The following is a 15,562-nucleotide window of genomic DNA, read 5'->3' as shown; positions in this document are numbered from 1 at the left end:
CACAAGTAGTCAAGTTTACGTATTAACCCTATTAGTAAGCCTTTACCTACATGGTAATACCTAATGACCCACCAAAACCATGCATGTCACGTAGTAAACGCCAGCTCCTGACCTCAGAGGAGCCCTCTCGGCTCTTCTTATAGTATCCGATCTAGCATATAAATCCATTTTAGCTCAACATTCGTATTATCCTTAGGCCTGTTAACCAATATATTAATAATATATCAATGATGACAAGACATCATCCAAGAAAGTATGTTTCAAGGCTATCACACATCAGTCGTTCAAAAGGGACATCGATAGGGAAAAATCCATTATTTCAGAGGTCCTCTTTTTACTGGTATCTTCTGTGCTTTTTATCACCTTAAGTGGTATTCCAGCTTATATTTATAAGCATTTCTCTAAAGATGATATATTACAGAGGCAATTCTCCTTTATTACTGAAGAATGAAAGACAAATTGGATGTTGCCATTCCTTTTTTTTTCTTTTTTTTCTATTTAACATTGGATTTGGGGAGTGCTAGAGTCATGCAGATGTGCTGTAGGGGAATTTCACTCAGATGGAAACAACTTACGGATCCGTTACCAAGCATCTGGAAACAGACTTACAGACTTTTTTCATTATTTTTCCTCACATTAACTTGCTATATTACAGCTCCAGTGTGCTTTTTGCTTTCAGTCTTCAAAATAACCCATTGGTAATTAAATGCAATGATAAATTAAAACAGTATCTCACCCACACATTTAAAAATGTCTAACAATTTAAACAAGTTGAAACTGTGTCAGAGTAAAAACCATCCCTGGAGATTTCAGCCTGGGTAGGAGTCAGGAAAGAGTGTGCTCATCTGATCACCTGTGCTTACTCGCTATACCTTCAGGGAATCTCAAACTGCTTCCTTTCAAAGGTGAAATATTTGAAATGGTTTTTAAATATGGCAATTTTAAAAAGCAGAAAATGAGCACCACTACTGCCTTTTTTTTTTTTTTTTTTTTCCAGTACACGGGCCTCTCACTGTTGTGGCCTCTCCCATTGCGGAGCACAGGCTCCGGACGCTCAGGCTCAGCGGCCACGGCTCACGGGCCTAGCCGCTCTGCGGCATGTGGGATCTTCCCAGACCGGGGCACGAACCTGTGTCCCCTGCATCGGCAGGCGGACTCTCAACCACTGCGCCACCAGGGAAGCCCACTACTGCCTTTTTTGATGTGAGCCTCCTGGGATGCCTTCATGAATGCTTGGGGGAAGGTACCCAGACATAGGCTCAGCTCCCATCTTCATGTTTTATAGATAACAGCTGATGGCCAGAGTTTACGCTGCGTGACCTTGGGCATGCTAGGTGGTTGGAGGGGAGAGTCCAGAGCTGAAGCAACTTCTTCAGTTGCCCCAAAGCTGCGTCTTTTCCATCACCCAGTTACCTTTCATATGGCCTATTTTATAGCTATATGTATCTCTATTTAAGGTGAATTAATCAAATGGCTCCTTGGGCCATATGTGCTTTTTAATTGAACAGGTCGGATGGGGGCAGGAGAAAAAAAGAATGCCTGTAGTGTTCAGTACCGACGACCCTTTGGCTGTGCGGTTCTTAGCATTGCTGACCTGCTGACAGGAGAGACAAAAGATGACCTCATCCTGAAAGTGTACATGTAAGAAGCTTGCACGCGCTGGGAGCTGGGGTGGGCGCAGAGGTACATGGGGACCCTACGTGGCGAATCCTGCTTTTCGTGGGTAATGGAAGAACCAGGGATGGGTTGCATTCATTCCTCAAAAACTCAATAATCTGTAGGTTCACTACAAGTGAGCCCACAAATCAACATTTGCCTGTCAGAGGAATTATGAAATCAAAAACCAGAAAATACAGACAGTATATCAGTTGGGTGTACCATCTACTGCATAAAGTACCTCCCGTGAATTTAAAGCCTAACATGTCTTTACCCTCAGAGAGTTCATTTGTCCTTGGAAAATGGAAATCTTTTTTTTTTTTTTTTTTTTTTTTTTTTTTTGTGATACGCGGGCCTCTCACTGTCGTGGCCTCTCCCGTTGCGGAGCACAGGCTCCGGACGCGCAGGCTCAGCGGCCATGGCTCACGGGCCCAGCCGCTCCGCGGCATGTGGGATCTTCCCGGACCGGGGCACGAACCCGTGTCCCCTGCATTGGCAAGCGGACTCTCAACCACTGTGCCACCAGGGAAGCCCGGAAATAGTTTTTAATATAAATTAATTAGAATTAGGAAAAGGAAGTTCAGGTCAGGTGATTTCCCTCTTACTTCGTGTATTATTAGTTTGCTAGGGCTGCTCTAACAAAGCACCATAAGCAGTGAGGCTGAAACCACAGGAATTTATTGTCTCACAGTAATGGAAGCCACAGATCCTGGATCAAGGTGTTGACTACATTGATTCCTTCTGAGGGCTGTGAGGGGGAAATCTGTCCCCTGCCTCTCTCTCCTAGTTTCCGGTGACTTGTAGGTGCATCACCTGATCTCTGCCTTCATCATCACATGGCTCTCTCCCTGCTTGTGCGTCTGTTTCGGTGTCCAAATTTCCCCTTTTTATAAGGACACAGTTATATTGGGTTAGGGCCCACCCTAACGACCTAATTTTAACTTTATTAACTGTGTGAAGACCCTATTTCCAAAGAAGGTCCTCAGAATGTGGGTTAGGACTTACATCATCTTTTGAGGGTCAGTGGGAGCAGACACAGTTCAGCTCAGACACTGCACTAAGAAAATCACTTCATGTATTCCAAATCCTAAGTTTTTAAAAATACACATGGTTTTGGATCACCCCACCCTGAGCACCTCCCCAGAGGACTGAAAATTGAGAGTTGACACACAGTGACATCCTCAGAGCAGACCCATGGGGGGTTGAAGGATGGGGGATCTGCTTTCCACATTCCTGATTTGAGGACCACACTGCTGACATCCTCTGTGAGTGAGCTTGCTTTAGTTTCTGCTCTGGCTGTTGAGTCGATGTATCTAATGTGTGCCAATAGTTTTTCCATATGTGGAGGGAACGCACGTGGCGCACTGCCTGTGGGACATATATTTCAAATTGCTTTTTGACCACAGCTGCAGGGTTTCATGGATTTATCCATCCTCTACCCAGTGCCCCTGGGACCTGTGCCACACATTTGCTAATTAGTTGACAAAGATTTGCTTACAGTCTGTGGTTTAGGACTGGAAACTCTCTTTATCTCTTTTAAGAGCAATAAAATCTGTGACCTTGATTTTAAACTTGAAAACTTCTGGTGAAACTAGTGGGTAGTAAAGCATGCTACTCTTTTTATCATATGGTCGGGCTTAAATCCATGATAATCCCCTTTCTAAACTCTACTGGTGTTCATAAAACATAATTTAATTGCAATAATACTAATGATAATAGCCACCATTTACTTTGTGCTAACTACATGCAAGGAACCGTGTTAAACACTTTGCATGTGTCATGTCACTTTATCCTCATGACAAACCCATGAAGCATTTGCTGTTGGCTCCGTTTCCACATAAGGGAAGAGAGAGGCTGAATAACACCCAAAGTCATCTGGCTAATCAGAACAGGAACCAGATGTGAAGTCAGGACTGTCTGACTCAGAACCTGAGCTCTCATGTTATGAGGTTGTATGTTTCCTGGTGTTATTTCACACCACTGTCTAGTGATGGGACAGTGATGCTGTTAGGTGGCATTGCTTTTCAAGAAAACTAAAATTCCTTACAAGCACAGTCTCAGTGTTTCTTAGAGTGATCTTTCCAGGTGTGGGTAGCAAGTGTTAGATTTATCTCGCTACTGGGAAAACTGAGAGACCCGAAGTTCCATGCATCCCCTTTGATTATGCAGCCAGCAAAGGAAGACACATAAATTCCAGTTCTGTGGTAGACGCTCAACGCCCATAAAAATAAATTGTACTGCTCTTTGTGGTTGTTATTGTCTGTTTTTTCAAATGTATCAAATAAGGTTTGGGGTTGTTCTTGCTGCAAGAGAGATCCCTTAAAAATTCCAGTTCAGCAAATTACAGATCTGTTCCAGGAAGGATGCTAGGCAGTCAAAACAGTCATTGTAGATTAAGAAGAAACTATGAATATAGTGAAACGTTTTAGGGAAGTGCCTGTTAGAAACAAATTGGAAGAAATTTCTATTTGTTAAGGTGACCGAATCCCTAGCCCATCTAGGACTCAAAACAGAGAACAATAACAAATGCCTCATTGGAGCCCGGAAGATATTTCAGTCACATACTTTAGGAGCTTTTATTTTATTAGGAGTTTTGTAGGTTAAAAGCATGACTTCTGAAGTTATGACTTATCTATCTAATAAGAAGCAAACCATCTTTCTCCCTTCCCAACTGAGTTGAACTAAGAAAACTGGAAACAGAATGTAGTAAATGGCAATTTTGTATCTTACAGCTGGACAGGTGGAATGGTTTCACTTCATCTTAATTTTCCAGCCTTCTAAGAGTCAGTGGTCTGTTTGGTATCCTACTGTTAACTGGTTCAAAAACAGCCTCCATCCTGTTCATCCTGGAAACAAATAGTGATGAAATAGTGATGAAATAATTATTGGCTATAGACAAGATTGTGAGGAAAAGGACTCTATACTCTGGAACATTTTGATTGATAGTGTATAGAATCTTTGGTATTCAGGACTCTTGGGAGGGAGCCTTTGTGGCTAATAAAAGATAGTAGTGAATTCACAAACACGTCCAGATAAGGGAGGCTTTCCCTAGCCTAATTGGGGGAGGCCCAGCAGTAAGGAGATAGCAGACCCAGATATTTACGAACCATCAGGAGTTACCAGTCAGAGGGAGATCCATCCAGTCATTCATGCAGCTGGTATTTTTTAAGCACCCACAGTGTTCAAAGTACTCAGGGGAACACAGATATCTACCAGTCCTAGATTCAATCCTCAAGAACCTTCAGTGTCTCCTAGGTGAACGTACCATGTATACAAAGATAGCATGAGTCAGTGACTGACAAGAGCTGAAAGACCAAGGTACATATGGTTGTCAGAGTGAGAAGATGGAGAGATGCCTTTTGGCCTACAAGTGGAAAATCTGGAAGGGTTACCTTAATTCCCCTTCGGTAAATCCTGCCAGCCTTTTGCCAGTGCCATCTGTGTTAACCTCAATTGCATTTTGCTTGACTAGTTGCATTTTGATGCTAGCCAACTTGGTCATGATATAATAGGTGGAGACTCGCTAATGAGAATTAACATTTTTTGAGCATTTACTATATGCCAGGCATTATCCTAAGCCCAAGCTTGTTTAGTGTTCTAGTATTTTACCCCCATTTCACAGATGAACAAATCAAGGCACAGAGAGAGTAAATAACTCCCCAAAGAACATAACTCAGTTAATAGTGAGGATTCGGATCCAGGGAGTCAGACTCCTAGTCAGTACTTCCTTCCAGTGTATGCATTGTTCTCTGAGACTGGGGGCATGGGGAGCTCTCATAATCTGAATTGTTCATCCCAGCCACTTCTGGCATGAAGTAGTTGGTCATGCATTACCGGAAATGGTCATTCCTGCTCATCTTGAGGCAACTATGCCAAAACTGACAGTCACTTGCAGTGGGTTGTTGAGATCTACAAGGAGGTTTAAGGAAGTACATTATAGTGGTTATAACAAAAAGGGCAGGTGTGCTAGTAAGGTCATCTCATGCATCATCAAAACTTAACAGAGTGGTCATGTTTTCATAGGTGTAATACAGAGAGCGAGTGGTACCAAATCCACGAGAACATCATCAAGAAGCTGAATGCGCGTTATAATTTGACTGGCTCCAACGCAGGTGAGTAAATAGGTCTGGCTGAGTCCCTACACTTTTCATTTCAGGTGCTTTCTTTTATTTGTGAAGAAGCAAACGATCAGCCCTTTGTTTTTTTCTCTACTCCCTAAAAATGCTCAGTCAGCATTCTGGTATGTCTCCTTTTTCTACGATAGGCTTGTAGCTGTAACTCTAAAAAATATATTCTGTTCTGGTTTGAATCAAGGTAGAGTATCTGCATTTGTTCTATGTTACCAAGTCTTGGGACCTCCAAGTTGTTACTGATTGCTAAAAACCAAAGGACAAATATGCCTGGTTTCAAGACTGCTGTGTGGAATGGGTTTGATAAATAGGAATTTCTGTCAGTAAGGTCCAGGGAAAACATGCTTCACTGCCTTTAGCTACAGTTTTATGTATAGAAAAATGTATGCATGCCTGTCCAGCAGGAACTGAAATGTAATATAGCATTATAAGTTATATATAATACATTATGTGTCACGTAGTCTTATACTAGTAATATACTATAGATTGTATTATATAGCATATCTAGATCATATAGTACATAGAGTGATGTCTTAAAGTTTGATCAGTAGACAAAAACTTGGTGAATATTGTTTGCTCCCTATCCCACCTTCAAACCCATGTTGAAGCAAAATAAACTATGCAGTTGTGCGCTTTAATTACATAAAGAAACCTCAAATCAAATTAGCTGGTATTTGAACTGAATGCATTGCTTTTTGTGGCTGATTTTTAAAGTCCCCTGAATATGGATATTTGTGTGATAGTCCCACTTGCCTGGCAATTAGAAGAACCTGAATTTAAATTTAGACCACCTTTTTTTCAGACCTGTGCACATCTTGCCAGGCCAAAACTACCCACAAAGAAAAAGTAACTGCAGACAGAAACTTTGTGGTTCAGTCCCATGAGAGCCATAAGTATCCACAGCTCACACGTGGCAGCGCTTCAGGCTGCAGTGAATGGTGAGGTCAGTTTTTTCTTCCCTCTCCCAAGAGCTGGGGAGGTAACTTGGCTTTTCTTTGATTCACACGAAGTCCTACATCTACCACTAAATAAACAAAAGACTTGCACTTACTGTTGAAGGCAGAGGAGTCTCTGAAGGACCGGATTTTAGTAGTGACTATAACATGAAATAATACAAATACTTCAGAAACTGCTATGTACACTTGTCTTCACTTTTTCTGTGAAAGAATTAAAGTAGTGCTTACTGTGTAGGGACCAAATGATTTATTTTAAATGTACCTTCAATAAGATGGTAGGGCTGCTGCTTTTAAAAAACTTACCTTGCCAAATTCATTGGCAAACTTCTAGCCAAATCCATTAGTTTTGTTCAGACCTTTTGGTGTTTCTTGATACTGTGAACTATATCATGAACTGTATTCTGTACCTGTGCTGTCCACTTTGATAGACACCAGCCACCTGTGGCTATTGAGCATTAGGCTAGTACAACACTGGGATTGAGGCGTGCAGTAATCGTAAAATACATACTCGATTTTGAAGACTTGATACGTATAAAATGAATATAAAACATCCCTTTAATAATTTTTATGTTCGTTATATGTTCAGAGATAACATTGTGGATATGTTGGTTTAAATAAAATATATTACTGAAGTTAATTTTGTTTCTTTCTACTTTTTAATATGGCTACTAGAAAATGCTTAATTTCATAGGTGGCTCATATCATGGTTCTGTTAGGCAGTGCTGCTCTAGACTTGATTTAAAGAATTTTCTTTTTGAGTTCTTTTGATGCCTCACAAACATTCATTATGCCTTGCTCCTTTCCTTCTGCCCACTAACTTTGGGTGGAGAAGTCTATAACCATTGTATATCTTTTTCTTTCTCCCCAAGAGTCCCATTACTCTTAATTTGGTTGCATTTGCCTCCTATGTGAATAAATAAATATAAAACTAACCCTGACCTTCTGACTTTTCCCATATATTCCCTTCCCTCCTTACCATCATTGATTCAGTCTTGACTAAGCAGGGTGTGTTGGCCTGCTCCAATATACTTCTTTCCAAACTCCTTGTCAACTCCCAAGCCTTTCCTCTTTCTGATATGCCTTAAAATCCTTCTGTTATTGGGTCATTTGAATATATCGTTGTCCAGACTGAGGTGATACCCAGTTGCCTCTTGAATCATGGTGAAGTACTCAGTGATGGGCTTTGATTTATAGGTCCATATAGATTCCGTTAACATAACTGACCCTGTATCCTATGAGATCAGGATACCAGTCAAGCCAAAGCATAAATTTCTCTCTACTTACAGATGGGAGTCATCTCTTAGAGAGTATAGCCCCAAGAGCTTTGCCTCTGGAAGTAGGATGTCCTAAGTTTGAATCAAGTTTTACTGGGGTAATAGTAGTGTCTTCCTCTAAGGGTTATTGGAAGGATTAAAAGAGAAAACATATGCAAAGCATGTAGCACAGCACTTGATGCATAATAAGTGTCTATTCAATGTTAACTATTACTATTTTTTACCCACTTTGGAGTAATCATCTAGAATATTCTACCCCTTCCTCTTTAGTCAAGTCACCTTGTTTCATTTTCTCAGAATGGATCCTGATTTGATCTTCTAAATGGAGACTTTGAGAATAATGCAGCTGGATTATTGACAGGTTGAATCATTGAACTGACCCTTCCTACTCTGTTTCTAACAACTCATCTGTGCCCAGTTGACTGCTAACATCTCTTTCCAGGTCTTCCTTCTGATTACATAGATTAACTCCAGGAAGGAAAGGCAGCACATTCTATTTCCTTGGGAAGTTCTCCGAGTGCTTAGACATGCTCCCCACGTTCCATGTGCTTTGTCACTTTTATTGACCAACTGACCACTTATTCTTCCTGGAATCCTGTGTGAGGCTACCAGAAAGCGAGATCCAAGCCATGTTATTCCCTGGGTGTTACCTGTTGTGTTTGCAGCCATTGTGCTGAAATGAAAAACTACTTGTGCATCTTTGGAAAGAGTAAAAGAAACTGTTAGACTGTAGAGCCCTGTCTACCAGGTTTCCTCTCCTTTTGGCAGAATCAGTCCTCCATTTTGCTGCCTACCGTTTGATGCTTAGATTTCTCGGCAGCCGAATGTATAGTCTTTATACTTGGCTTTTACTGCAAAGCCCCGTCTGCTCTCCTGTCCTTAAGACCCACCCCTCTCCATCCTCCTCCTTTCAAGCCTGAGTTCCAGCCAGCGGCATGCAGCCAGCATCTACCTGCCTTGTATTTCTTTGGTCTCCTCCTGGTCTCTTCTAGCTCTCGCAAGGCAAGGCAAACCCAGCCCTAAGCTTCATCACTCCAAAATACTGCTCCAGAGAGAGAAAGCTCAGAAAGAAACTTTTAAAAATTAATAAATTAGCCCTTTACTCTTTCCAATTAAGTTTCCACTCTTCAGTCCTGGTGGGTCACTGTTCTGTTGTCACCTGTCTTGAGGGAAGGCAGTTATAAAAACAGCAGATAGGGTTTTAGGAGCTGCTCGGCTTTATTATTGAAAGGGAGGCATCTGATGGCTTACTTAAGGGGGAAGCAAGGGTATACAAAATTGAAGTTGGAAATTGGGGTGCCTGATGTTTAAACTATCACAGTGGTAAGATACGTTGACTTTTTCTCCTTGGACCATGGAGTAGTCGATTAAATGGAAACAGTGCAGTCAAAGAGAATTTTCAAGAGAATTGAGTTCACTCAACAAAGTATTGTTTTTTCCCTGCTTTCCTCCTGCTGTTCCTTGGTCATTGTACTAAAAAAATAAAAAAATAACAACTTTGAAATTAGTTTTAGAATCAAATTCTACCACCTACTTTCCAGGCCTTTTATGCTTCATTGATGTCCTCCTATCTCTTGGAGTTGTAATCTTGTCTTTTTAATAGATAAAAGGATTTGTCTAGATAACTGGGTTTTTCCCCTCTAACCTAAGACTTATGTAGCAAAGGTACATTAACCACTATCTTTATTGAGTTTAGAAACTGGGAGAAAATCTCAAGTGATTCGTTTAATTTTTAAGTATAAAAATATAATTGAATTAACATATCTGTATGGTTAGATTTAGTTACGTTCGGTAATTTGAAATTTCCAAAGTTGTACTCTGTGGGAATTTTAAAATCCAAAAATCATATTGTGAGAGTTTGAAATTCTAAAAATAGTCATTAAAATGAGCCTGGTTTAGGTTTATCCAGCAAATTGTTATTGTAAACATCATTCTGATAGATGTTAGCAATTGAATTCTAGGAATGTGAAATAAGATTGAGCTGGTATTCAGTTCTGCGACTTGAAATAAATTATGTAAAATTCCTTGGCTCCTGTTCAGTAGGTACTAAGAGAAAATTCAGAATCTTTTCATATTTTCTGTGTGTTTATGAAATCCTATTTCCTGTAGTTTGTACATGTAACTTACAACTAGCAGAAATCATATTTGCTAATCAGGTCAATTTCTACAATCTGCTTTTTGCCTTAGCAACATGAGCGTTGTGGTTTCATTCCTGCCGAGACTGTACATTTTAACCCCCACGGAAGGTTAAAAGGAGTTACCTAGATAAGGAGCCCACACATACAAGGAGGGCAATTTAACTCTGTGGAGGAAGCGAACAGTGTTCTTTATTTAGCTGAGGTGAAAGGAGGCTTTTGAGAGAGTTAGATTGCATTTGGGGGATTGAGCATCCTGTCTTCACATAGTCAGGTGGTCGTTTAATTCAATAGTGTTGAACTGGTGTAATTCTTAAAGATTGTGTCAATGCTCCTGATTTTTTTAAAATAAATTTATTTATTCATTTATTTATCTTTGGCCGCGTTGGGTCTTTGTTGCTAAGCGCAGACTTTCTCTAGTTGCGGTGAGTGCGGGCTACTCTTGGTTGCGGTGTGCGGGCTTCTCATTGTGGTGGCTTATCTTGTTGTGGAGTGCAGGCTCTAGGCTCAGGGCCTTCAGTAGTTGTGGTGTGTGGGCTCAGTAGTTGTGGCAGGCGGGCTCTAGAGCACCGGCTCAGTAGTTGCACATGGGCTTAGTTGCTCTGCGGCACGTGGGATCTTCCCAGACCAGGGCTCGAACCCATGTCCCCTACACTGGCAGGTGGATTCTTAACCACTGTGCGACCAGGGAAGTCCAATACTCCTGATTTTTGAACACCGCCTTTAGAAACTTTGCTTTCTAATATTGTTTAAAGAAAACTGGTACTTATTGGCACCACCTATTGGCTAGACATATAGTGTGTGGTCTTTTTGCTCACTTTTGGAATTTCGTAATTATTAAACCATGCTCTCTTTTTTATGCTTTTAGAGTTTTTAATTTTCAATTAATTTTACTTTCAGAAAAGTTGCAAGAATAGTACAAAGAATTCCTAATTTCTCAAAGGTTAACATTTTACTATAGTTGCTTATCCTTCTCTCTCTTTCTCTTTCTGTGCGCGTGCACACACACACACACACACACGCTTTATATATATATGTATATATGTGTGTATAACTATATATGTGTGTATATTATGTAGACTCTTTATATAGTAATTTAATATTACTTAATTGATATAATTCTTAAGGGTTGCATTAATGCCCCTGATGTTTATATATGTATGTATATACATACACATACAGACACATATACATATATATACTTGTACATACATATATAGCACACTTATATACATTTTTTCCCCACCTGAACTATTTGAGAACAAATTGCAGGAATTATTCCTCTCTGCCCCTGCTTACTCCGTGGCATGGCAACATAACCACAGTACAGTGATCAAAATCAGGAAGGTAACATTGATATAATACTGTTATCTAATCTGTAGATCTCATTCAGATTTTGGCAATTTTCTCAATGTCCTTTATAACAAAAGAAACTCAAGCTGTGTAGCATGCAGTTGTCACACCTTTTTTGTTTCCTTTAAACCATTTTCTTTTAATAACAGTGAACAGAAAAGATGTAGTTCAAAATATGATATTAAAATATGCTTTAAGATATTTGTAAAGGTGCATGCAGTACTTTAAACAAAAAAACACGCAAATTCAAACCCAAATTATAAGTTAATGGAAGTAGTGATTAGAGCCTAATTTTATTCCCTAAATTACTTATATTTTGCTAATTTAGATATAGTCACTAGCAATACTGTTTGGAAGATTTGCTGTGTAGAAAAAATTTGCAGTTTATAGCAAGTATTTCAGTAAATTAAAAAAATCAGATATTACATTACATTCATATATGCTGTGCTCTATATACCTTTTTTTTTTTTTACATCTTTATTGGAGTATAACTGCCTTACAATGGTGAGTTAGTCTCTGCTTTATAACAAAGTGAATCAGTTATACATATACATATGTTCCCATATCTCTCCCCTCTTGCGTCTCCCTCCCACCCTCCCAATCCCACCCCTCTAGGTGGTCACAAAGCACCGAGCTGATCTCCCTGTGCTATGCAGCTGCTTCCCACTAGCTATCTATTTTACGTTTGGTACTGTATATATGTCCATGCCATTCTCTTGCTTTGTCACAGCTTACCCTTCCCCCTCCCCATATCCTCAAGTCCATTCTCTAGTAGGTCTGTGTCTTTATTCCTGTCTTACCCCTAGGTTCTTAATGACATTTTTTTTTCTTAAATTCCATATATATGTGTTAGCATACGGTATTTGTCTTTCTCTTTCTGACTTACTTCACTCTGTATGACAGACTCTAGGTCCATCCACCTCATTACAAATAGCTCAATTTCGTTTCTTTTTATGGCTGAGTAATATTCCATTGTATATATGTGCCACATCTTCTTTAACCATTCATCCGATGATGATGGACACTTAGGTTGCTTCCATCTCCTGGCTATTGTAAATAGTGCTGCAATGAACATTGTGGTACATGACTCTTTTTGAATTATGGTTTTCTCAAGGTATATGCCCAGTAGTGGGATTGCTGGGTCATATGGTAGTTCTATTTGTAGTTTTTTAAGGAACCTCCATACTGTTCTCCATAGTAGCTGTACCAATTCACATTCCCACCAGCAGTGCAAGAGTGTTCCCTTTTCTCCACACCCTCTCCAGCATTTATTGTTTCTAGATTTTTTGATGATGGCCATTCTGACTGGTGTGAGATGATATCTCATTGTAGTTTTGATTTGCATTTTTCTAATGATTAAAGATGTTGAGCATCCTTTCATGTGTTTGTTGGCAGTCTGTATATCTTCTTTGGAGAAATGTCTATTTAGGTCTTCTGCCCATTTTTGGATTGGGTTGTTTGTTTTTTTGTTATTGAGCTGCATGAGCTGCTTATAAATTTTGGAGATTAATCCTTTGTCAGTTGCTTCATTTGCAAATATTTTCTACCATTCTGAGGGTTGTCTTTTGGTCTTGTTTATGGTTTCCTTTGCTGTGCAAAAGCTTTTAAGTTTCATTAGGTCCCATGTGTTTATTTTTGTCTTTATTTCCATTTCTCTAGGAGGTGGGTCAAAAAGGATCTTGCTGTGATTTATGTCATAGAGTGTTCTGCCTATGTTTTCCTCTAAGAGTTTGATAGTGTCTGGCCTTACATTTAGGTCTTTAATCCATTTGGAGCTTATTTTTGTGTATGGTGTTAGGGAGTGATCTAATCTCATACTTTTACATGTCCCTGTCCAGTTTTCCCAACACCCCTTATTGAAGAGGCTGTCCTTTCTCCACTGTACATTCCTGCCTCCTTTATCAAAGATAAGGTGACCATATGTGCGTGGGTTTATCTCTGGGCTTTCTATCCTGTTCCATTGATCTATATTTCTGTTTTTGTGCCAGTACCATACTGTCTTGATTACTGTAGCTTTGCGGTATAGTCTGAAGTCAGGGAGCCTGATTCCTCCGGCTCCGTTTTTCATTCTCAATATTGCTTTGGCTATTCAGAGTCTTTTGTGTTTCCATACAAATTGTGAAAATTTTTGTTCTAGTTCTGTGAGAAATGCCAGTGGTAGTTTGATAAGGATTGCATTGGATCTGTAGATTGCTTTGGGTAGTAGAGTCATTTTCACAATGTTGATTCTTCCAATCCAAGAACATGCTATATCTCTCCATCTATTTGTATCATCTTTAATTTCTTTCATCAGTGTCTTATAATTTTCTGCATACAGGTCTTTTGTCTCCTTAGGTAGGTTTATTCCTAGATATTTTATTCTTTTTGTTGCATTGGTAAATGGGAGTGTTTTCTTGATTTCACTTTCAGATTTTTCATCATTAGTGTATAGGAATGCCAGAGATTTCTGTGCATTAATTTTGTATCCTGTTACTTTACCAAATTCATTGATTAGCTCTAGTAGTTTTCTGGTAGCATCTTTAGGATTCTCTATGTATAGTATCATGTCATCTGCAAACAGTGACAGCTTTACTTCTTCTTTTCCGATTTGGATTCCTTTTATTTCCTTTTCTTCTCTGATGGCTGTGGCTAAAACTTCCAAAACTATGTTGAATAAGAGTGGTGAGAGTGGGCAACCTTGTCTTGTTCCTGATCTTCGTGGAAATGCTTTCAGTTTTTCACCATTGAGGACGATGTTGGCTGTGGGTTTGTCATATATGGCCTTTATTATGTTGAGGTGAGTTCCCTCTATGACTACTTTCTGGAGGGTTTTTATCATAAATGGGTGTTGAATTTTGTCGAAAGCTTTCTGTGCATCTATTGAGATGACTGTATGGTTTTTCCCCTTCAGTTTGTTAATATGGTGTATCACATTGATTGATTTGCGTATATTGAAGAATCCTTGCATTCCTGGAATAAACCCCACTTGATCATGGTGTATGATCCTTTTAATGTGCTGTTGTATTCCGTTTGCTAGTATTTTGTTGAGGATTTTTGCATCTATGTTCATCAGTGATATTGGCCTGTAGTTTTCTTTCTGTGTGACATCCTTGTCTGGTTTTGGTATCAGGGTGATGTTGGCCTCGTAGAATGAGTTTGGGAGGAATCCTCCCTCTGCTATATTTTGGAAGAATTTGAGAAGGATAGGTGTTAGCTCTTCTCTAAATGTTTGATAGAATTCGCCTGTGAAGCCATCTGGTGCTGGGCTTTTGTTTGTTGGAAGATTTTTAATCACAGTTTCAATTTCAGTTCTTGTGATTAGTCTGTTCATATTTTCTATTTCTTCCTGATTCAGTCTTGGCTGGTTGTGCATTTCTAAGAATTTGTCCATTTCTTCCAGGTTGTCCATTTTATTGGCATAGCGTTGTTTGCAGTAATCTCTCATGATCTTTTGTATTTCTGCAGTGTCCGTTGTTACTTCTCCTTCATTTCTAATTCTATTGATTTGAGTCTTCTCCCTTTTTTTCTTGATGAGGCTGGCTAATGGTTTATCAATTTTGTTTATCTTCTCAAAGAACCAGCTTTTAGTTTTATTGATCTTTGCTATCATTTCCTTCATTTCTTTTTCATTTCTTTCTGATCTCATCTTTCTGATTTCTTTCCTTCTGCTAACTTTGGGGTTTTTTTGCACTTCTTTCTCTAATTGCTTTAGGTGTAAGTTTTCTGAGATGTTTCCTATTTCTTAAGGTAGGATTGTATTGCTATAAACTTCCCTCTTAGAAATGCTTTTGCTGCATCCCATAGGTTTTGGGTCATCGTGTCTCCATTGTCATTTGTTTCTAGGTATTTTTTGATTTCCTCTTTGATTTCTTCAGTGATCACTGCATTATTAAGTAGTGTATTGTTTAGCCTGCATCTATTTGTATTTTTTACAGATCTTTTCCTATAATTGATATCTGATCTCATAGCGTTGTGGTCATAAAAGATATTTGATACAATTTCAATGTTCTTAAATTTACCAAGGCTTGATTTGTGACCCAAGATATGATCTATCCTGGAGAATGTTCCATGAGCACTTG

The 15,562-nt window shown here is 39.3% G+C and overlaps 1 protein-coding gene across 2 annotated transcripts in view; it reads left to right on the top strand.

Annotated features, from left to right (window-relative positions):
* DOCK4 (dedicator of cytokinesis 4) overlaps window positions 1-15,562 on the top strand; it is a gene marked incomplete at its 5' end in the record, with an annotated part of 498,756 nt that overhangs the window by 280,553 nt on the left and 202,641 nt on the right. For both annotated transcript variants that reach the window (XM_079712023.1, XM_079712022.1), the window contains 2 exons: window positions 1,509-1,641; window positions 5,680-5,768. In XM_079712023.1, the coding sequence (XP_079568149.1) occupies window positions 1,509-1,641; window positions 5,680-5,768 (222 nt within the window). The remainder of the gene's footprint in view (window positions 1-1,508; window positions 1,642-5,679; window positions 5,769-15,562) is intronic.

Source organism: Hyperoodon ampullatus, assembly GCF_949752795.1.
Source record: "Hyperoodon ampullatus genome assembly, chromosome: 9".
In the NCBI taxonomy this organism is placed as follows: domain Eukaryota; kingdom Metazoa; phylum Chordata; class Mammalia; order Artiodactyla; family Ziphiidae; genus Hyperoodon; species Hyperoodon ampullatus.
This window is presented reverse-complemented; position numbering and strand designations above follow the sequence as displayed.